General features: G+C 38.3%; 1 protein-coding gene across 1 annotated transcript; it reads left to right on the forward strand.

The window, feature by feature from the left end:
• Positions 1–651: 651 nt before the first annotated feature.
• On the forward strand, positions 652–23,917 carry LOC117374570 (neurabin-2-like). The gene is made up of 15 exons (XM_033970736.2): positions 652–840; positions 6,245–6,646; positions 6,986–7,176; positions 7,425–7,757; positions 8,292–8,927; positions 13,911–14,043; positions 14,757–14,877; positions 15,298–15,402; positions 15,589–15,724; positions 17,225–17,368; positions 18,364–18,417; positions 18,528–18,659; positions 19,015–19,112; positions 19,186–19,282; positions 19,988–23,917. The coding sequence occupies exons 2-15, from the start codon at positions 6,334–6,336 to the stop codon at positions 20,039–20,041; spliced, it is 2,547 nt and encodes an 848-aa protein (XP_033826627.1). The 5' UTR covers positions 652–840; positions 6,245–6,333; the 3' UTR covers positions 20,042–23,917.
• The last annotated feature ends 42 nt before the right edge of the window (positions 23,918–23,959 follow it).

Below are 23,959 nucleotides of genomic sequence, written 5' to 3' on the forward strand. Positions count from 1 at the left end.
CATATATACAATCTATGAGTTGCACACAAATGTACAATTAATGATTTAATTTTTATGGTTAATTGTTAATGTGCTCTCAGTCAATCATTTATAATTATCCATTTTCAAAAGCAAATGCAATACATGTTTTATTTATTTATATTTAACCAAGGCTAAACTTTAGGTAGAGCTGCAGCACTAACTGTATATACCATAGTATATGCTACCAGAAAGTATAAAATATAATCTAAAGATGTATCAAATGTGGATAGGTTACCCATTTACAGTATATCTCATCCTTCTATGAGATGTTGTACACATGTGATGTCACCACCAGAGGGAGTCCTCTTTCAGCATATTCAAAGCAATGAAAATAATGCATAGGTCTATTCTACTGAATAGAGGTGAGCTTTGAAAGCTCTGTTAAAGCATACTTAAGTCAATATTTGTGAACAAAAGAAGCCACATATAGGCTACAAATAACGACCAATATCACCATAAAAATGGGTGGTATTTTATCCAGCAAGGAAGAAGTCTCATTATATGATGAAAACTAAAGATTTATCAGTTCAAAAGAAACGTAAAAATGTTTTCAAGGCACACGTGCAAAGCAAATGCAAACTGATGGAGGAGTGGGGTCAAAGGGGACCAGCCGGGCCTGAGGAAAACAGATGAGGAGCAGAAGGGAGGGGGAGAGGAGGAGGACAAGCAGCGGGCGAGGGGAGGGAGGAGCACCGCGAGGAGGCTGCCGTGCGCTCTCTTTAGACAGGACCCAACAGCAGCGGTAGCGGGACAATGGACCGTCTCTAACCGCGGATTCTAACGGGCTTTCCGGCTGCCTCCAGCAAACTGGACCCGCAGGTACCGCCCCACACCACTGATTCTATTCACTTAGCATTTAGCTTTAGCTAAAAAGGGGGAAAAAAGTGTGGCTTAAAGAAACGGCTGCAGGAAGGAAGCGACGCAAAGCAGCAACAGCAGTCAGACAGAGGGACCACAGCAGGGCCTGCCATCCTGTGTCTCTGTGGGTCCAACACGAGGCGGTGACACACGTTTTGACATACCGAGGGCATATATCCACAAGATTTTGCTAAGTGTTTGCGTTTTAGTGGTGCGTAATTGTAAGACAGCGGTTTTTGTATCCCCAATCACCTCAAAACCATGCGCATCATACGAATAAACATTACACGTGAATTGAAAAGATACACAGGTCTACTATAAAAGAATAGTCAAATGCCGTTTATTTTTGTTCTGTCTTAACTAAACCCACGCGCACTACGTGTACTGCACCGCCAGAGGAGGAAAAGCAACCCGCGCTGGCAAACATGGCAAACAGGCTCATTTTTTTCTGTATCAGTGAATGGACGCAGTAATTCCAATAACACTATCAGATATTAAGAAATGTTTAGTTGGTCTAACAAGTCGTGGTAAAAATACAGACTGGAGTTAGCAGATCGCATATGTCGGCTGTGCCAATCCTCTTTCCAGCCATACCAGCACAGCACAGCTAGAGAATGCAGCGTGCTGTTTATTTTTTTTCTTTTGGACCAAATTGAACCGTAGCGTTGGGACAAGGCCTGTAAGTTCCCCTTCCAACAGATGCGGGATTGTCACGTTGAATAGACAGAGGCATTGTAGCTGCTATAATGTAGCTTCTGTTGGACGTTTATACTGCGTGACGCACCCAGACATGCAGAGATACAAGGATGCTCTGCTGTGCGGGCAAGGACGGAACGCATCTGTACTGGCGGCATACACTAGCGGAGGATCACGTATTTACCATATCTGGGCACTACATTTGAAATATCCATTTGGAAGTCATACAAGCAGTCAAATTGTTAAAATGAACTCTAGATTTGCCCCGTATGCGACACAGTCTGACACAATTGTGCGTGACATTTGGAGGAAACACAGGCCTGGTTGTTTACTGAAGCGAGGAACACTGAAGGGACCTCCCGTCAATAGGATGTCAGTCAGTTCCCATTTATTTTCATATGTCAAGAGCTGCTAGTGGCCAGAATGAAAACAAGGCGAGGGTCTCCATGAAAAAGGTATGCAAATTATATAGGCTAGAATTGGAGATAGGGATTAGATGCTGTCAGTGATTTTGGGGAATGTTAACCTGACCTTGGAGCAACGGGATTCAGAATAGTGTTACTTTTACTGCCAGGATGTTTATTTGAGGAAAGATGTTTGATTAATGCAACTGTAATAGCACAATGTAATAAAGCTGTGAAAACAAGAAAACATTTGAAATTAGTTATGGATGTATAGGAAAATGAATACATTTTACTATAGATTCTCTGATTTGAAGTTGTACAAATATAATATTTCCTAGGATGATAGAAGTAGGCTACAATGTTTTTGTCAAAGATGAGTCCTGCAGGTGTGAAATGAATGGCATATAGGGGTATACTATTTAGTCCTATGGTATACTTTGAGCATGATGTTTGTAAAGTGAAAATTTGGACATGTACTGGGACCTACTACCTTTGCTCTAAAATGTAATATCCATGTACGCAATGATGGTGCGCATTAATCATTAAAGCTTAATTACTCTGAAAGAATTAGCCCTGAAGGTGTAGGTGCCATTTTAATCAGCCTTCTACCATGTGATCTGCACTGTTTACATCATTAGGCTATATAAATATATGTAGCACACTTTTACATTGTCTGCAAAGTTATGTTTTCTCAGCTCTAGCAGCTAGTGTTGTTTTACAAGGGATAAATACCTCCATGAGAACAAAAAAGAAGGTGCAGCCATGGAGCAGCAATGAATTACACCTTTATTAACATCACATCTCACATTGAGTTTTTTAAACCCCAGATCCTCAGTAAGGTCAGTGTGAGTTTCTCTAATCCCACAAAAGCTAGTACGTTTACCTACGTTTAACCGAACCACCTTATTCCTGTTTATTAGTATGAGCCAACCTATTCAGTCCCCCGTCATTTCAAAATAACAATTTAGTCTGTTTTCTGCACAATATCCTTGTGTTTCTCAGTAGCCTCCACACTGTCCAAACAATCACAGGAAAAAAGTCTCAAAATAGTACTCATGTTGTAGATGTATCTTTCTATAGAACTGATTTACATTGGATTGGCTCATACTAATGTTCACATGATCTTAATATGGGCTTGTAGTCTTCAGAGGGGCAGTGTCATAAGATGGACCGCCACTGGGAGGGAATACATGGTCTTAGGCAGTGCTCACATGTTGATCAATACACCTCCAGCTGAGTCATCTACACAACACATCCATGCTACACACACCAATCAAAACAGTCCTATTGTGTCTATTGACCACATTGAATAGTCTGTTTTCTTCACATTGATTTGTCAGTCTCAAGCAAATGTATTGTGTATTTTTCATGCAGAAACATTTCTCTAGTCATTTTGTGTGGAAAAAAGACACAAAAAGACATGTTATTGTATGGTATGCATGGTATTTTTAGTAGAAACAAAACATTTCTTTTAATAGTAAAGTGCATTGACTATGGCTTAGAGTAAAACTCATGATTATTTGTCTCATAATTGAAATCAAACAATTGCTTCAATACTTTCATTAATCTGTCATTAATAAATATGTATAGAAAGTATAGACCTATACTATGGACCTACAGTATACTATATCTGTACCATTTATTTTTTCATAGGAAGTGGCTCTATGAAGTCTATCTTGTTGATATTTTTGAATAGACTTAACTTGTTTCAGTCTAAATATCCTTACATACCCACATAATTCTTAATTCTAAATGGCAAGGCAAATTTATTTGTATAGCACAATTTGTACACAAAGTAATTTGAAGTGTCTTACAGAATGAGAGAGACATTAAAATTACAATACATCAAAACAAAACATAAATAATCACAACTAATCATCATAAAATTAACATTAAAAGAGAAGCATGCAGAATAAAAACCTTTCAGTCACAGCTAAACAGAACTGATTTGAGCCTGGATTTAAACATTGTCAAAGTAGAGGCCTGTCTCACATTTTCAAGAAGACTGTTCCAGGTTTTAGCTACATAAAACTGAAACACTGATTCCCCATGTTTAGTCCTGACTCTGGGCACCAGCAAGAGGCCAGTCCCTGAAGTCCTCAGAGTGTGAGATGGTTCATGTGGCACTAACATGTCGTAGATGTACTTTGGTGCTAGGCCATGAAGAGACTTGTACACAAGCAGAGCTGCTTTAAAGTCTATTCTCTGAGCCACAGAAGCCAGTGCAGAGACCTGAGCACAGAACTTATGTGCTCGTACTTCCTACTTCTAGTCAGAACTTGAGCAGCAGCATTCTGGATGTACTGCAGCTGTGTTAAGGCTCGTTTGGAGAGGCCAGTGAGCAGGCCATTACAGTAGTCTAACCTACTGGAGACAAATACATGGATCAGTCTCTCCAAGTCTGATTTAGATAGTGTACCTTTGATTTTTGTAATGTTTTTTATGATAAAAAGCTGCAGATGTTATTGATTTGATGGTTTGTCATGTCTATCTGTTGATGAGGTGAATTTACAGGCAAAATACAGTGTGTGTGGAACAAGCTATTTTAAGTATGTTGTGCTCTGATACAGTTTGAACATTGAGGCCACAGATAACACAGGTCTTCATTGTGCTGGAGATTCCACAGCTGGCCTTGTTCTTCCTGTACCTGAACATGTATATGCTCAGGTATATGCTGAATATATAGCATGTGCATTGATATATGTGCAGGATGAAGGACCAGACTGTGACCATCTCTCCACTCCACTCTTAAGTTTTCACACCTTGCCTGTGAATTAATTTTCACATAGATCCCACAGTCAGAGACAGTTGGAAATGAGAGTCAGTGTCTGTGTTGGATTAGCAAACTATTACAAAACCAATCCCACTTCATCCCCTCATCCCCATATCCTTTAGAACTATTTTATTTGTCCGTAATAGTTGCAGGGTCATAATTTTGGAGAATAACTACAACTTCACTGAATTTATTACTATATATATCCTCCTAGGCCCTGGCATGTGTGGACAACACATTTTGGGCTGTCTAGGCCACAATGCAAAATTTTAGAAGAAGAAGAACAGCAACAATGCAAAAAGTTTCAATTTTGAATATTTTTAAGGTTAGAATGTTCAGAATATTTTTTTTTATTTTCATTTTTTTGTGAAGGCATATGTCTTCCTGCTCCTGTCAGCAGCACTTCACATGAGACACATTGTTCCAAGAGGCACAATTGTTGTTTCTCATTTTGTTTTTACATTCAGGACAAATGTTGCTATGTTCAGGCACTTAATAAATAGTTTTTGCAAATCATTATTCAAATGTTTTATCAAAATTATTAAAATGTCCACATATGATGACATTCATTTTCATGACTTTTCTCAGAAACTACATAATGTGAAAAAAATAATTCTTTGTTCAATCATCAGCCCAAATAAATTAATAAGAGCTCAGGACTTAGAAGAAGATATATATATATATATATGTGCATATATAAAACATATATGTGCATGTGCGCGCAAAACCCATAACTTTGCCTTGCACAGGTTGTCGCTTGTTTGATGTTTCGTAGCACATTAACTAAATAACATGTGACCAGGATATATATGGGTAACCCTGGTATTTTCTGTGACTGACTCCAGTGACTCCAGTGCTGACAGCAGACAAATACAGAGATGGCGTGTGAGGTCACAGCGTGTCATAATTTCATTGGGTTATGCTAACAGGTCCTCAGACAGCATGTGGCCCACTGTAAACAAATACACTCGTGGAGGCCAGCTCCTAAATGTGTCTGTGTATGGAGCTGCACTAAATGGAGAAGAAGTAATTTACAATATAACAAAGAGAGCATGTTGTCAAAGGGGACAGATCACAATAAAATTTCTTTTCATATCGCCCTAGAATTGTTGTTCTTAAGGTGCAGTAACTGTTTATGATAAAGTGACAACAGTGATTTGTAGAGACAGCAGTAGCAGCTGTTCTTCAGATTAACAAGGACAGAGTGTTGACAGTGACAATAACAATAGGAACTATGTGAGTGGCTCATATAGACCAAATATAATCATTGGTTATTCAGTTTTCATCATTTCTTATAAATGTGTTGAATCAAAATTGTGTCTCTCGTTTTAGGTTATGGTTTGTCAACTGTCTCATCCTCCAGCTTAATTTAAAAAATAATTAATAATATGAATTTCTCTGACATACTACTACCATACTCGTCTTTAAACTTATCCAATATTGATGTCATTCACATATCAGACAAATGACTCTCAATGCATGCCTGTTGTAGGTGCAAAGTGTCCGACAGCCCAAAGATGCAGCCCTCCTCCTCTGTGCTCTGCGGCTGTTCTCCAGGGGTCATCTAACTCACCCAAAAACATGATGAAAACTGAACCATCAGGAGGCACCGGGAACTCCGCCGGTAACAGCGGGGGAAACAGTGGAAACATTACCCTGCGCAGTGCCTCTCCACATCGGAATGCTTATGAGGCAGGGTTAGCCGCACTCAAGAAGGCCACCGATCACCTCAACAGCACCGCCACTAAGGGAGGCATCGACCGCGGAGCCAAACCTGCCCTTCTACCCCGCCCAAGTGAGAGGGGCCGCAAGTATGGATCAAACGTCCACCGCATCAAGAACATGTTCATGCAGATGCAGTCACCGGGCGATGAGGAAGACGGGAAAGCGATTGGTAAGACAGAGGGTTTTGTTTGATGCCCATATTCTGTTTTAGGATCCAAATGTTCAAATTGTGATAATAATAATAATCATTATTATTATTATTATTATTATAGGGCCATATACAAGACAAAACTCTTGAGAAGCATATATTTTTTATGGACAGTGTTTTCTTTCTTATGTTTGGGCATTGAGGCAAGCAATCAAGCAACAATAACACAGTTTAAAAAATATAAAAAGTCTGGCTTACCCCAGATGAAGCTTTTAGTCATGCAAATTATCCATGTACTAATTAAAATTTCAGTCCAGGAAGGAGCCATACAATAATAAGTTGCAATATTGTGTGTTGCAGGTAAAGATCAGGATGTGAAATTAACCTTAACCCGGACATCTGGCCTCAGCGAGCATGTTGATCACAGCGCTCTTCTCAAAATGGGCAGCACAGTGTCTGAAAGAGTCACTCGCTTTGACGGCAAAACGGAGGGAATGGGCCCCTCCAAATTACAAGAGACAAGACGGATCTTTGAACAGAGAGTGCTACAGGTCTGAGCTCAATTTTAAATGGCTGGGTATACTAATAATGTAATTTTGGATGTATCTAAATCTACACAGATGTGATGAAGTAGCCATCAGGTTAAATTAATAAATCAGGTTTAATACATCCAGTCAACCAAAATATATTATTTTAATTCAGATTTTGTGCTTGAATTTTGTGTTTATGACACTATTTGATTGAAAATGAAAAACTTTAATGTAAACATTTTCATAGTGACTCTGTGGTTGTTTCTTAGGAGAAGCAAGCAGCCACCAACCGAATTTTGTTGAAGAAGGAACGGGCATCTGGATTTCAGGACAGCCGGTTGGATGTGGTGGCTCGGTTTAATGGCTCTACAGAGGCACTGGACCGACTGGATGACCCGCCCGCCCCTGTGCCCACCTCCATCCCAGCTCCTGAGGATGTGTCGGGCCCCGGAGACGCTGTTAGTCCCACTGTTAGTCAGCTCAGTGCCGTGTTTGAGAAGAGCAAAGGACAGCTGCAGAACAACTACCTCCCTCAGCGCCGATCAGGGCCTGCATTAGGGCCAAAACCCAAACCTCCCCCCAAGAATGAAGCTCTAAAGAAGGTATGCAGGTCTTGGTTATAGCTGAAGACAAAAGTATCAGTTTTGGAAAGTTAACTGAAAAGCTTGGAAAAATATCCAATTGCAATTTGTCTGACAATCATCACAATTATTATTAAATTTGAAATGTTTTAATAGGGGGATTCTGTTCAGTTGTCACTTTTGAAACATTTAAGACAAGACTGAAATATGAACTGCTAAGCAAGTAGTAGAATCACATCGATATAGGAACATGTATGTAGAGGTCTTAGCTGTAGCAGGTTTTATACATAATAAGACAGGTTATTGTTTGCAAAGTATATCAGTCTTAGTGATTTACAAATAGCAACTATTCAAATAAGTATGATTAGTTTTATAAAAAAGCATACAAAAATTAGTGTGGAACATTCCAGACAGCAATAACATAGCAGGTGATGGGCCTTCAAATCAAAAAAGTTGCATGGTTCACCTTTAAATATTATTGATTATGTATTTGTTAATTATTCCAGTGAAAAACATGAGAAATGGCTTATATTATTATGTCTATCTTTGATAAAGGTGCTGGCACCTGGTAAAGAGGGTGCAACAGAGAAACCTACAGCAATGACAAACCAGGAAGTGCAAGAAACATCATCCAGTTCTCAACTGGGCTTGGATGGAGCTGGGGAGAGCGAAGACAAAGATAGCACGGGGGCTCCTGAAATTCTGGTGAACCACTGCACCCCCTCTTCTGTGCCTCCCTCTGTCACTGTGACATCAGCCAGCTCCTCTGAGGAACACCCCGAGTCCAGGGACAAGGGCTCCAGCACAGAGCCCATCATCATAGTGGAGCACTGTGAAACCAATGGCAATGCGGAGTCCGATGGAGCCACTCTGGTGCAGGCCCAAGTCCATGCCGCCTTAGAAAACGGACAGACCGAGATCCCAGCATCACCCGTGCACAGGGACCTGGACAGGACTGAGGAGGAGGAGGGGAGGGAGGACTACTCGGAGGGTGATCTAGTGGACATCAGTGCGTACAGTGGCATAGGGGAGGACGACTCAGGGGGCAGCCAGTTAGATGATGATGATGAGGAGGAGGAAGAGGAGCCGTATCAGCCCGAGAGCAGCAGCCATGAGATCCAGGGACTTCCTGAGGAGGAGGAGCCACCACCAGCCAATCGGAAGATCAAGTTCAGCACGCATCCAATCAAGGTGGGTCATTTGTTATTGTAAGAAGGGTATTATTAGCTATAACAGTTGTGCTTGTATTGGTTAAAAAGGACATACAGGTTATTAGCTTGTTGTGGCTAAGGGAAACTGATCTGGACTTTACCTGTGGCTGTGTTTAATTTTTTTTTGTCTTAAATTGTATTTGCTGAAATGATAACTACTGAGGTAGATTTACCTCCCTTTATTGGTAGAAAGTAAAGCATAGCAAAAGATTACCATGCTGAAGCACTTCCTGTGTGGTTTCTATGTTTGTCTGGAGGCTGAAATTACCAAGCCCTGACAAACCTCTACTTTTACTTACAGAAAGGCTTAGAATTGCAATATAAATATAGTGTATTGCAATGCTGCAATATTTAGTTTTGAATTGCATTATTGCTTTAACAGCAAAGGACCATTGCCGTACAAAATACCTATACAATACAAATCAAGAAGAAATCTTTACAGGCCCTGCCATTACAGGGGCCCTTAAAGTCTAACAGGCAAACTCTCTTGAACTGAATTTCCTCTCCGTAGCCTCATACTTTTGGATTTTTGCTGATTTGAGCATAGAAATCCCTAATCACTCTTACATAGTATACCACATGCACTATCTTTGAACACTGAACTTTTCAGACTTATTTGAATACAAGGTGTGTGTTTCTTCAACACACCGCCTTTACCTCCACTCCCTCCCAGCCCAGTGTGGCTCTCAGCTGGTGCAGCCAAGCATTGGCATGTCCTGACAGGCTGTGGAGCTGTCACTGCAGTGAAGTGTGCACTTGGAGGACATAAGTGAGCGTGTATTTTTATACGCTAATGTTAAGTTTAAGTATTTATTAAGCATATTGTGATGGTAGTCATATGGTCATTTATGAACTCTTATTCTAAAGCTACAATTGATCTGTCTAAACAATCTACAAATACACCGCTGTAATGTGTGTTAACTGCTAAAATAAGTTGGCTGGATTCATTTACACACAATGTTGGCTAAGATGGTCAAAAATAGAAATAAATGTGATTTCTTTTTTCTCTGAGTGTGCTTGGTGGGATGTTTCAGTCATGGCATCCCATTATCTAGTGATGGAGAAGGACAGTAAACTTCCTACCATGTGCTATACTTGTTATACTACATATTTCCCTTTTTGGCTTTATTGGTGGACATTTTTATGATGTGCCTTCTACATGGGTTTTAAATAATTTCAGCTTCAAAACATCCATTCCTGAAACTTTAGTGTACTATTGTATTGAGCACAATTATTGTAGAAGGGAAATGTCAATTTGTAAAAATCTATTCCCTTACATGCTATGACATTAAAGTAGGGTCATAAAAATAAGAGAGAAGCCAAAATATAGTCATTTAGTTTTCACTTTGTATCTGAGCTCTGAGTACATCTACTGAGAAAGCACTGTTTATTGAAGATTTTGAACCACCGACAGCAGGAGCAGATTCAGTGCAAGTATGCAGCCACCTGATCTCATCTCACACTATAACAATTTGAACCAAATAACATGGAGAGACTTGCATAAAAAAGAGAACAGGTTACAATCCTATGTGCTCATAATATTGTATTATAATTTTATGACAAAAAAATATCCTTTTGTGGCAGTCAAGTTCATTCTGATTACGATATAAAGCTGGTGAGAGAAATGAAAAATGATCAATTTTAGACAATTAGACTTCTGAAATATAGCATAAACACTTTGATCAAGTAGCAGTAGGAGGTAGGATGCTAATGCTATCCACCAATATTAATTTGCAGTGACAGCATGCGTGTGAATAAAGCCATGAGCAGAGAGAGTGCTCAGTGAGGATTTATATCAGATGCATGTCTCCATATCACACATAGTTGTGCCACGGTGACAAAGAGCCTCGCTGGTCCTGACATGTCCGCTGCTGTAGCAATGTTCCTTATTGTTTCAACATCTTCAAGTTTAGCACAAAAAAAAAGAAAGAATCCTCAGCCATCACATAATACCTATAGCTTTCTGCTGCAGAGAAAAGCCATGTATTACAATGAGAGGCAGAATATCACTGTTGATCTGGAATGTTAGATGTACATTAGGTGATAAAGTTCCTTCTAAATGTTACATTTTATATCCTGGACCATTCCAAAAATAAATGCAAGATTTAAAATGGACCTTATTAGACACAGCTTTGTGAGATGTGAAATTGTGAACATAGCAACAGCATTTACTCCTGAATTGTTCATTGCATGTTTGGGCACCCTTAATATAATGGAAAAACCTTGTAAATTTCAGTCTCAAAAATAAAAATGTATGTATACATATGGTAATTGTAACTTTGTATCCTGTCCTCATATTGCACTGATAAAAATTCATAATCTTTTCATAGACAATGGTAGTGCTTTGAAGCATTTTGATTTCAAGGTGTTTCCTGCATGCTCAAACCATCTTGCCCCGACTTGCTTCGGCACACACGCACACAGCGTTCTGCAGGTTGTAAACAAGGCTACCTCTGTGAGTTTGTGTAAAAGGTGGAATGTGGATGGGTGTGCTTGTTTTTCTCCTCGGCACACACCTCCACACATAAACATGATCCGTACAGAGGAAGGTAATTGATAAGAATCACCCAGTGGGCCCAAAAATGACGCCTGCTATGCTTTCTGAGTCTGAGGTTACACTACACTTGAACCTAGTCACACCTTATAGAACATGAACATATAATGGTTATATGTTGTATTACTGAGCTAAGGAGTAAAGCCATTTGTATCATGCTAAAAACATATATGGAGTTTCAAGGACTTCATTGACTTTTTGACTGAAATATGAACCGATAAAACAAAGTAGAACCCCAGGTATGTTTATTAAGAGGGTATAACATCATTTCCAATTTTTCTTCCAGTACTATATATTTTGTATGTATATAGGCAAACCACAGCGTTACCATATTACCACCTGGTATCCCATTCCCACATTACTGCTGTTTGCCGAAAAAATTTATTGGAATGAGTGAGTTATACATTAACAGGCTTCAGCATTAACACTAGCACAATGTCTCTTCTCTCCCCTGTTTGTTCATTAGATCAATTATTTGCACAATACAGTATAATTACTTACTGAAGTCTAGCAAAATGGTGTGATTTTTATACATCATCTATTTACTAAAATAAAATGTTAGTACTTACCTACACAGGTATTTAGCAAATAGTTTGTGTGGGTTTTTTTTTTTAATAAACAGAACCAAATTCTTTTTTAAAAAACTGTGTAAACTCAATTTTGCCAATAATCTAATACTGAAATAAAAAGCTTTAACACAATAAACTGTACAAACTTAAACTTCAACAGGTGGATTATATCCGATGACTGATTGATATTTGCAAATGAATGTATTTTGGTATTGAAACTTCAGATGGTCCTAGCTTTTGACATTTTTTTTCTACATTGGTTCTGCAGACTATGCAGTGTTCTGTAAGATCTTGTATCGATAGCTGTGCTGCTTATATGCACGCACTTGGACAGCTTTAAAGTTACTCAACAGGAAGGAAATATGACAACAGGAAGTAGTTTGACAATCACACCCTCTGACCCCATTTGTGTGAATAAAAGTAACCATCTACATCAAGAACTGTCAAAATAAGACCGTAATAACATAATGCCACATTTTCACATTATTTCATTCTATACATTTTGCACTTATAACACCAGACTAGAGACAGCCTAAAAACAAAAGTACATGCTAGTGCCAAACTCGCAGTGGGCAAGCCCTGCTGTTACCATGGAAACTCAATCATGTGAGCACCAGCATGGTCACTGGGGACTGATGCGGCCAGCCCTTTTCTTCAGGAGGGGGGAGGGGTGTGAAGGAGAGGTTGAGAAAGGTGGGACATGAATCACAAGGCACTATGGTTTATTAATGCATTCAACTTGAAGCAGCACATCATCGCAGTGTATTTTTAGATGGACAAGGCATGCTATTTAGTGTGCGGGTGTATTCCCAGTCGAGGCTCAGGGTGGCCGACAAGAGGGACGATCATTTAGGATAGTAACCATTAACTACTGCAGCTTAAAATGGGAAGTGAGGACAATACGGCCATTGTTAGCAGGCCAGTTAAAAAGAGAAGACTATAAGGGTGTTTCACATACAAAATTATCGCTATAATATCTGCTGCACATGCTAACCCCCCATTGTAGTTATTCTTGAGAATATAAGATCTGCATATATATGTTATTATATCTGAATTAGTGGTATACATAACTAGGATGCAACTAGATTATAAGACAGAAATGATCACCTTTGTAATTGCAAATCTCTCTCTATTATAGTGAGCCTTATTACTTTATATGCTGACCATATAATTTAATCTGCTCTCCGATTGTTGTTTTATAGGAGGATCTTCAGATATAGCACCGCAGTGATGTTAGCGTTAGCATGATGCTGTAGTGATTATAGACAGGCTGCATTTTATGTGGTCATTTTATATTATACCTGTTTACCATATTAACTGTCCTCCTTAATTAAAAGGCCTGGTAAATAAATTTTTAATTTGTAACTAACTTTTTTTTATAAACAGAGACAAGTAAACATTTTGACCTATATAGAAGAACATACAATAAGCCTGCCTGATTATGTGATTTTTTTTGTAATAGAGCTTTCATATGTTTTAAAGATGTACTATGCAACTTTTCTGGTAGGGTGTAAGCAATCTGCTTATCTCCATGGAGATGTTATTGCTTTGACTGGAATGTTCCACACAAGAGTGTTAAACGCATCTATCTGTGGAAAGGCAATCACTGTTTTCAAGGTATTTTTGAGCAATAAACACATCTGACACCTAATTAAATTACTTTAATTCCATATTGTGGAAGATTCCAGGCAAAGCTCTTACTCTTCACTGAAACATGCTGGAAGAAGCGGGTGGCCCCTCTACCTGCAAAACATATATTATTCAAAGTCTGAAATTCTCAACCCTGTTGCCACAAATCTGATATTTGATCTGTGACCCTTGCCTTCTGCCCTGTGTGCAGGTGTTCACAACATACTCAAACGAGGACTACGACCGACGTAACGATGATGTGGACCCAATGGCAGCGTCGGCAGAGTACGAGCTGGAGAAGAGGGTGGAGAAGCTGGACTTGTTCCCCGTGGAGCTGGAGAAAGGTGAAGCTTTGAGCCTCTTATGTAACTCATACACGTGCACATTGTACTGACAGGGCTGCCACCCACTCTCTGTCTGCTCCCAACCCCATTATCCCCTCACAGGATTAAACTTAGCGGCGATTAGCCCCATTAGCTGCTAGTAATTCTAAGCGTAATGACTTTGAACTGAAGTGTGACAACTGCTCCCACTGTCGAAAAGTTTTTAAGAAAGTTTTTTGTTTATTTATTCAGCCTCTCTTAGCAACTTTAGGCTTTAGGCAGGTTAATGAACAGACAACCTGTCATTTGTGTTTTTGGTCACTAGGGGCAATGTAGCGTCACTTCTCCATAAAGGAAAGTTAGTGTGACATAGACATACACAAAAACCACTTTACATGTAAGTTTATTTTTTAAGTATAATAAAAGTTATTATTATTATTAGGATTTAGTTCTCACAATTATATTGTGACTTGAATCACAATTATTTAGGCTATTAATCTCAACACCCCCAGGTTCTGAGGCAAAAAAACACACGATTAATCACAAAAAATTAAATGAAACAAAATGCTTCAAGTATCATTTGCATAGGGGAGACTGATAATATAGAAAAAAATCCCTAAAACATTTTTCAAAGTAAAATTTGTGTAGTATAGTCCCTTTAATTATGAGTATATAGGTAATAAAGAATCTATCAAACACTTTTTGACATTTTGGACATGTGTTTGTTGTTGCAGACAGTGATGGCCTGGGCATTAGTATTATTGGGATGGGAGCAGGAGCAGATATGGGCCTGGAGAAACTGGGGATCTTTGTGAAGACAGTGACAGAGGGAGGTGCAGCGCAGAGGGATGGCAGGTACTGTATATGACCCCCCTCTGTACATAAAGTATACACTGCAAGTCTGTTACATCTGCACTGCACTTAGACACTGGTCATAATTATAAGTTACTGTTTAAATATAGCTCTACTCACTGGCTATAGCATATTTGTGGCTTATAGATATTCATAGATTTGGTTTTGAATGGAGCTAGACTTTTAAGCTACATTTTAAAACACATAAAGGCTATAAATGCAAGTAATTAAGAAAATGTAATACAAGTGATATTTAAGTGAGAGCCTCACACATTTTTTCCAAGTAGGACATAATCTAAGCAAAGAATCAAGTTTTCAAAATTGTGTATTTAATTTGGATCACTCTACCTATGCAAATATTGTTGGCTATTTTTCCCTGTGGCATGTATAATGATTTTGTCAATTGTAATGTTTTGTGTGAAGGATACAGGTGAATGACCTGATAGTGGAAGTGGATGGGACCAGCCTGGTTGGTGTTACCCAGGCCTTTGCTGCCTCTGTTCTCCGTAACACATCTGGAGTTGTTAAGTATGTCATTTTTACATATATAGACATTATGTTTTGTAGTATTACTGACATAGTTTATTGTGTGTTTTCCATCCAGTAGAGTAGCTTAGTTCTTTCCTTCTGGGTGGGTCATCCCTGTGTGTTTAAACTTGTACAGCTGGAGTTGTTGTGTTGTAACAGTGATGGTGGTTGCTGAATATTTTTCAGGTTTGTGATTGGTCGGGAGAAGCCAGGGGAGCAGAGTGAAGTAGCACAGTTGATCCAGCAGACTCTGGAGCAGGAGAGGTGGCAGAGAGAGATGATGGAGCAGAGATACAAACAGTACATGGATGAAGACGATGAGGTACAGAAATAGCTCAAAGAAGTCTTTTTTGTTATGTGAAATACTGTCAATTTTCACCCTCTTGTGGTCAATGATAATACAGCAAGAATAATCTCATTTAAAATTTAAAATGGATATTCTTCCATGTCACCTTAAAACATTTCTTTGGATCCTTTTGTGACTCATCAAAACAGGTAATTCATTCTATAGGCCTGTAATGTTAATTCAGATGGAGGCTGGCAAAATTAATCTGCCATTTTTTTTGGCATTGCATGAGACTATGCACCTAATGACTAATCTAAATCTATTTTTCCTTTTGATATTTATTATGAAAGTCAGTGTAATTACCACAGAAAACTGCAGGTGTGACATCATCCTTTTCTATAATCTGAAAACAACCAATATATTTTTCATTATAAAACAGATTGATTTGGTTTGAAGTCTCATCCCTAAAGTCGCCCATACAGCAGACTCCATCTTGTTATTAAGATCAGCGTATAAAGGATATTAAAGTCAGTGCTCCCAATATACCAAATACCCAAAAATATAAGCAGCGAAGACCTGTTGTTATCTTTTCAGGCTAGAGCCATAGTCCAACACAGATACCACAGAGCAATACACTTTTGTGTTTACTCTTCTTTCAGCAGCGGTGTGTTTCTGTCAACATGGACAAGACTTAATGTGAAGTTAATTTGTTTAGTGTTGCAGAGGAGAACCTGGAGGAGAGTGGTTGGCAGCCAGCTATTGATTGAGCAGAGCCTTTTAGCAGAGGACATTTAGAGAGGCTAACTGTGATTGCCTGTTTCCATCACTTCATCTGTAATGCCATACTGAGACTGTGGGCTTCCTTTGGGCTCATGGCCATTTGTTCCCTTTAATATGACACTTACTCAGAACAATTCAATTACACTGCGTCTTTAAAGCAAGTGACTGTGACTCCAGTTTTAGTATCTATATTGCTGTGCTTTAAATGACATGACAACATTCAGTATGCCAATAATATTTAATTAAGATACAGCTAGTATGAATATTTCTTCAAACAGAAATGATCAAGTTCAACATTTTGAATTTACCTTTTAGATATTTATTTGAAAATAACATGTAATCAGTATGCCCCCCTTGTCTGAGAGAATGGCATCATCACATTCTCGAATCTGAAAACCACCAATGCAATATCATTTTGCTGTTTGTTATGACTAATTTACTACTTTCTTATATTAAAGAAGAGAATCTATTAGAGACAGAAATAAAGGCTTGCAGGGTTTCTTATATTAAAGAGGAGAATTTATTGGGCCCCTTGGGGACAAGTAAAGTGATAATGATTGATTAATCAATTGTTTGATCTTTAACAGAACTAGTGTAAGACCATAAGGTAATATTAAAAAAATGCTAGAATTATGTGTTGAAAGTTACATTTAAATTTTAGTGTCAAGTGCTATCTTTAAAATGAAGTTTGAAAATGTTGTATTGTGACAGCATTAATCTGTAATCTAAAGTAAGATCCTGTGTTTCTATGCACAGACAGGGGAGTATGCCACAGATGAAGAGGAGGAGATGAGCCCGATGTTTCCAAACTCCATAGAGGTTTTTGACCTGGCAGAGCATGAGGCCACACTGTCCCCTGTGGAGCTGGACCCAGAGAAGCTGGCGCACAAATTCAAAGAGGTATCATCAGAATAATTTTATATTACATTTCTATATCTGATGTGTGTGTGACAAATGATCGCAGAGGTTGTTCAGTTGATATATACTGCCTGGCCAAAAAAAAAGGTCACACGCTGTAATATTTGGTTGGACCGCCTTTAGCTTTGATTACGGCACACATTCGTTGTGACATTGTTTCGATTTTGCTTCTGCAATGTCATCCCAAAGATTCTCAATGGGGTTAAGGTCTGGACTCTGTGGTGGACAAGCCATGTGTGAAAATGATGTCTCATGCTCCTGAACCACTCTTTCACAATTTGAGGCCAATGAATCCTGGCATTCTCATCTTGGAATATGCCCGTGCCATCAGGGAAGAAACAATCCATTGTTGGAATAACCTCGTCATTCAGTATATTCAGGTGTCAGCTGTCCTCATTCTTTGAGCACAGACTGTTGCTGAACTTAGACCTGACCAACTGCAGGAGGCTCGTACCTATTTGCTTAGGTGGTGACTTTTTTTTTGGCCAGGCAGTTTAGTTAGTTGTACTGCATACTATTGCGGTATCCTTGTGCAACACACTTGCATATATAGTCTGAGGTGCTATTTTACGGCTTATACAGATTCAAACAATGCTAAAAAAATTCAAACATTGAACAATTTAATTTGAAAAGGCAAATTAACATTGATGCCCATTTTGCAAGTCTTTCATTGTTTATTGGGTGGTTGTAAGCATAAACCTAAGTGGGTTTTCAAGAGAAGTAAGACATGTAATCACTAAAAAACAAAAAATCATGTTCACATAATGAAATGTTTTGCCTTTGTATGATGTCAAATTCAAAATTGTTTTGTAAATGCTCTTGAGGGACATTGCAAATTAGCCTTGGCTATAAATGTTGTAGTGTGTATGCACATACCCGTCCCTATAAATAAATATAAATACATGAATAGATAGCTAAATTAAAAAAAAAGTTTATTCATGAAAATGTCTTGTTATGTTATTTCCTTTTAACTATAGCTCCAGATCAAACATGCTGTAACCCAGGCTGAGGTCCAGTTGCTGAAGAGGAAGGTGAGCTCTGATTTGAATTCTCATACAGATAAATGCACAGGCAGAGACCAGTGATGCTGCCCACACAAGGAAGTGCACTAACCATGTTCTGACATGACCCCCCCTCACAGCTGGCTCACGCTGAGCAGGACCGGCTGCGTTGGCGGATGGAGCGCGCTCAGTTGGAACAAAGCATCAGGGACAGTAAAGAGCGCATGGAGAAGCTAGAGGGCTACTGGATGGAGGCTCAGTCTCTGTGCAAGGTAATACTGACAAGATATTAATGTGCAGATGTGTAGTCATGAGGACACTTACAAATTCCAATGTCTACAATGGTGTATGTCTATCTGAAACTGGGGCGACATTTTATAATAACAACACCTTCATTGGTCATAATAGATAAATAGTTGAGTAAGAATGATGAGGTGTCTGGTATAGAAGGTAGTTGCAATAGGTCTAAACCTTTCTGATCTTTTAAAGTGTATAATGTTATAAATATGCCTGGAGGGATGTTTTGTTTACAACTCCCTCACTGGCATATGTTGGCACTTGGTAATTCATCCATTTGCTTTCATCAGACTACTCTACCTACTAATATATTATGTTTTTGTCTGACAGGCTGTAGATGAACACCTAAAGGAAACTCAATCTCAGTATCAAACCTTGGAGCGGAAATACAGCAAAGCCAAAAGACTGATCAAAGAGTATCAGCAGAAGTAAGATTTATATAATATAATGTTACTCTGATGGAGAATGGTGTCCAATAGTTCGTGAATGTTTGTGTTGAAGGGAGGCTGAGTATCTGAAGAAAGAGGCTGATCAGCAGCAAGAGCAGGAGCAGAGCCAGGCCACTCAACAAGAGGAGACAGTCAACCTCCAGGAAAAGGCTTGTCCATTATCACATTATATAAAAAGTAGTTTGTAGTTTGCAGTGCATTGTTTGTGTTCATTAATTGTGTCTCAGAATGTAAACATTAATGCACTTGTATATGACAAATTATGTCCCTCAATCATTTCTTATGGACAGCTCTTATGTATCTGTACAGAACACTTGAAGGTCAGCTGTGTAACTTTTTTGGTGGAGTCTGCCAGGTGCTTGTCACACACTTACAAGTTACAAGTCATATCTGTGGACAGATAAGCATAAGAAGGCATATATTTTAAGGTATTTTAGCAAGAAAATATCTGTAATCGAATAAAAACAAAATAGATAGATAGATAGACAACCAAGCGGTATACACTTTACCAGAAAATTTACATAGTGTAGCTTTAAACAAAACATTAATCACCCATATTAAAACTACTACATTCATTTTACACACAATATTTACATGAAGCTTTGTGCCAGTGTGCTCCTTGATCACAGAGACACACTCTTGCTCAACACTCATGCGTTGATTCCATTGACTTTGCTCTGTCTAGACACAAAAATGCTCTCTTATTATTATTTCTCATTGTTGTCTGTTTCATTGACTGAGGATTGTCCACTGTCAATTTATAAACATTTCTCTGGTCTGAGATTTGAATGCCTCATCTATTTATACATTTGTTCCCAAAAATACTGAACCATTTCTTGTATTTGTTTGTTCAGATATGTGACTTGGAGACCAAAGTGGATGCCCTGAAGACCCCAAACTCCTCCTAGAATTCTGCTGTCCAAAACTGAGGAAGAATGCTGCCTTTATTTTAGTTTGTCTGCTGCAACCAATCCAATATCGAGCGGGGAAACAAACTAAAACTCTACAACACAGCTTACAGCACCCTACACTCAATATCCCACAATGCATCTCCTCCCACAAGATCCAAAATCATACTTGTGTGTCTTCCTGGCAAAGTGCTTGGCAATCAACATGGAATTTTGGTGTATTTTATTGTTGGACTTTTTCACAGCATGTTTAGCAGGGATCCTTCTATGACTTTTGGCTCGTCACAAAGTGCTTTACAGAGGGACAGGCTGAAGAAGACGACTGGCCGTTGGATTGCTGTTGCCATACATTTTTGTGAACTGTAGTACAAAATGGCTACCACGTTTTTACGGACAAATTGGGTGGCCAACCAAATCCAGGGACTTAACTTACTTAGGTGGTCTGTATCCAGCCTAAACTAAAGCAATGGGATGTGTATTGAAAACATGGTGGTATGATGTTTGTACATATTCTGTGTATTTAAAGCATTTAGGTGGGTAGGAAAGTAGGACACAACAGGAATTCATCTCTTGACATAAATGGCAAACAGGGTGTGACTTCTATGGTGTATATACAATATGCGTTTACTAAATGAATTGTGTTTTTACATATGCAAAAATGACCAATACTAAAGACTACACTTAAATACAGCAACCACGACCCCACAAACTGATTCTGTTTTAAAAATAGAGCATGTCATTGTGATACTAATTTAATTTTAAGAATGAACTACTAAAGGGTAGGCGGAACTTCGTCCTCCAGGAATCATGAATTACAAAGAGTATGTTAATATGGGCTTTACAAATGAATCACTAGAAAATAGACAACATTACATTATTGTATATTTTATTGAAGTCCATTTTGTGCATGTAAACACACAATTCCAGTTAGCAGATTAGTAGATGGTCCCAGTGGCAGTGTTATGAATTTAAATATAAAGTTAGCTCTTCATATCAAGAACAAATATGGGTAACCAACCAAAAGTTATCCGTGTGTTCTGACTGGGTTTTCACATATTCTTCCACCTGTGAAATATTGCAGTATGATTTTAGAGAGGATGGGGCAGTTTGATTCAAATCATAAGTGTAGGCATGCACACATCACTGGTGCTAGGCTGCTAAAGTGAACATAGAAATTGAGACAAAGCCTGCACTCTTACTCCCAAAGTGAGTCCCTGAGTGATTAGTAGATCTTTCTCAGGTTATGTATTTTTGTGTGTCACTCCCATATATACCTTCTGTCCACTGATTTGTTAGCAAATCCAAGAGTGAGCCACAGGAGGTGTACACACAACAACACAATATAAACTGTACAATACTTAAAGTCAACCATCACCCAGGTCAATCAACGGTAGTTGTCATTGTGTAAGTAAAAATACATCAGAAATATATACAAAATTTGAAAAAAGTGTTTTTGTTTTCCTGATTCAAGCCACTAGGGGCCAGTGTTTTTAAGGAACATACCGGTATATAAAAGCTTTCTCTTTGTAGGAGCAGCCTATTGATATCTCCTCCTCTTCTTGGGAGCTTAACCTACTCTATCCCAATATATTTGAGGGAGGAGATGGGGTGCTGCGCTTCTTTAAAAAGGGCAAGCACACGATTTCTTAGGTCTCCATTTCTAATGTTGCTCCTGTGTTCAGATATTTGAGTCTGTAGTGCTTTAGATGTTTTCCCCATTTAACCAAGTGCACAAGTGGCATTTTAAAAGGTGTAATAGGTGCATTTTAATGTAATTGTCCTCTTGATTTTCTAGCCTTCCCTATGGTTGGCTGTGTATAAGTTTTACATTTATAATTGAAATTACACACAATACATACTTAAGGAGGCTCCATGAACACATTCTACAATGATGGCTCTGTATTCACAGTGTACTCATGCTTTCGTAGGAAGTTTTCAACGTCTTTTCCTTGAGCAGAATATTTTAAATAGCGCCTTAGTATATATTTTTAGTATGTTTCCCTTTTTTGTTTTGAAGACAGTCTTGTGTTATACCGTCAAATCTGTCTCTGGCTCCTTAAAACACTGGCCCCTAGTGGCTTGAATCAGATATACGACATTAAACTCTTATTAATTTTGAATATATTGCTGATCCATTTGTACTTACCCAATGACAACTATCACCATTGACTGACCTCGGTAATTACAGTGTTTATGTATTATGTCAGTTTATATTGTGTTGTTGTGTGTACACCTCCTGTGATTTACTCTCAGATTTGCCAACCAATTAGTGGACAGAATGATATATATGGGAGTGGCACACAAAGAAAACCATGACCTGATCTACTGACCAAAACATTCACTCATTAAATCCAGTTTGTGAGTAAGTGTGCAGGCTTTCTCTCCATTAGTTTGATTCAAATCTCATTATTTGCATGTGATGCTGAGTAGAGCAGTGCACTGAAATGTAGAACTAGAACATGTGTTATGTATCTCCACAAGATTTATCATCCAAAAGTATTTTTGTTTTTCTGGAAAAGGCTTGCTGGCCAAGCTCTGATTTGACTTTTGTAGTTTCCACTGAAAACATGTCCAATCATTAAAACTGATTTAAAGGTGCTGTGTGTAGCTCTGTGATCTGGTGACAGCTTTACAGATTACAATTACCTAACATAACTACTGAATTATTTTTGATTTATCATTTTGAACAGATTAGCAGTTGTACAACATAAAAATTAAACATTAATATGAATAATTACCAATCTAACCACTAACACACTGCACCTATGAACTGATGGATTATTTTAGAGACTTTTGACTGAGTTTGTAATTGAGCTCTGATACTCACAATGTTTCTCTTGTAATTTCCTTCAACCTTGTATATAAGTCTTTATTACTAACTAAATATGTGGCCATAACAGTGTGATAAACAGTATTTGATTTTCAATCGTATGCATTGAGCTCAAGTTAAAAATGTGTTTTGCCTAAAAAGCCTTTACATCAACTCCATTCCATTCATCTCTGACTATCACTTACAATTTAATAATATATCAAGAGTAAAAATAAAACGTTTGTAGGGTTTTATTGATTTGTACTGGTCAAAGAATGTAACCAATTTAAAAAGGTAGCTTAACCAGTCATATGTATTTATATTTATTTAATATTGACACTGACCATAAGTATTAACATTGGGATGATTTTTGTTTTAAATAGAAGAAAATATTACTTAAAATGTTCAGAATGGTGACGTTTCTTGTAGGAGGGGACAACAATGAGCCATAATGCAGACTTACATTCACATTAAAAGGCTGTATAATTGTCATTTGGCACACTTTCCCGTGTAATGCCTTGTCTCTACTTGCTCTACTTGTTTAGCCACTCTGAGGGATTGTAGCACTGACTGTAGATGGATTATGCCTTTCAAACCCCCCCAATAAGCCATTGCATTGTGGAAAGTTGTTCAATATTACATTTTTTGTCACTTCCTTATGCTTTAAATAGTTCTTACTCTAAAATGTGCAGTTATTTGAATGAATTGTTGGTATTGACACTCTTTGGGCAGGTGAATGGGTCTAGTGCCTTGTCTTGGTAATAGTAATAAAATCAAGTGAGAATTTGGTTTTTGTATGTGTTGAACCATATCTTAAATCACACATGCTGGCCACATTAATTAGGTATGTGTTCTAATGCACTTATTGTGAATGAGATGTTTGACTCGAATTGCATTAAATACAGTGTATCTAATAAAGTGGCTGGTTAGTGTAACAGCAGAGCGACTGAGATAATGTACCCTATGTCATAGACAGGACAATCTTTTTCAAAACTCCATGTCCTCCTGCTGATGCCACCATGTTTGTCTCAACAAATGTGTCAGAATTAATAAAGAAATGAATGAAATGGTGTGTTGCTCATATCTCACAGTTCCCAACACCAGGCAGT

This window comes from Periophthalmus magnuspinnatus, chromosome 8 (genome assembly GCF_009829125.3).
Source record: "Periophthalmus magnuspinnatus isolate fPerMag1 chromosome 8, fPerMag1.2.pri, whole genome shotgun sequence".
Taxonomy (NCBI): domain Eukaryota; kingdom Metazoa; phylum Chordata; class Actinopteri; order Gobiiformes; family Gobiidae; genus Periophthalmus; species Periophthalmus magnuspinnatus.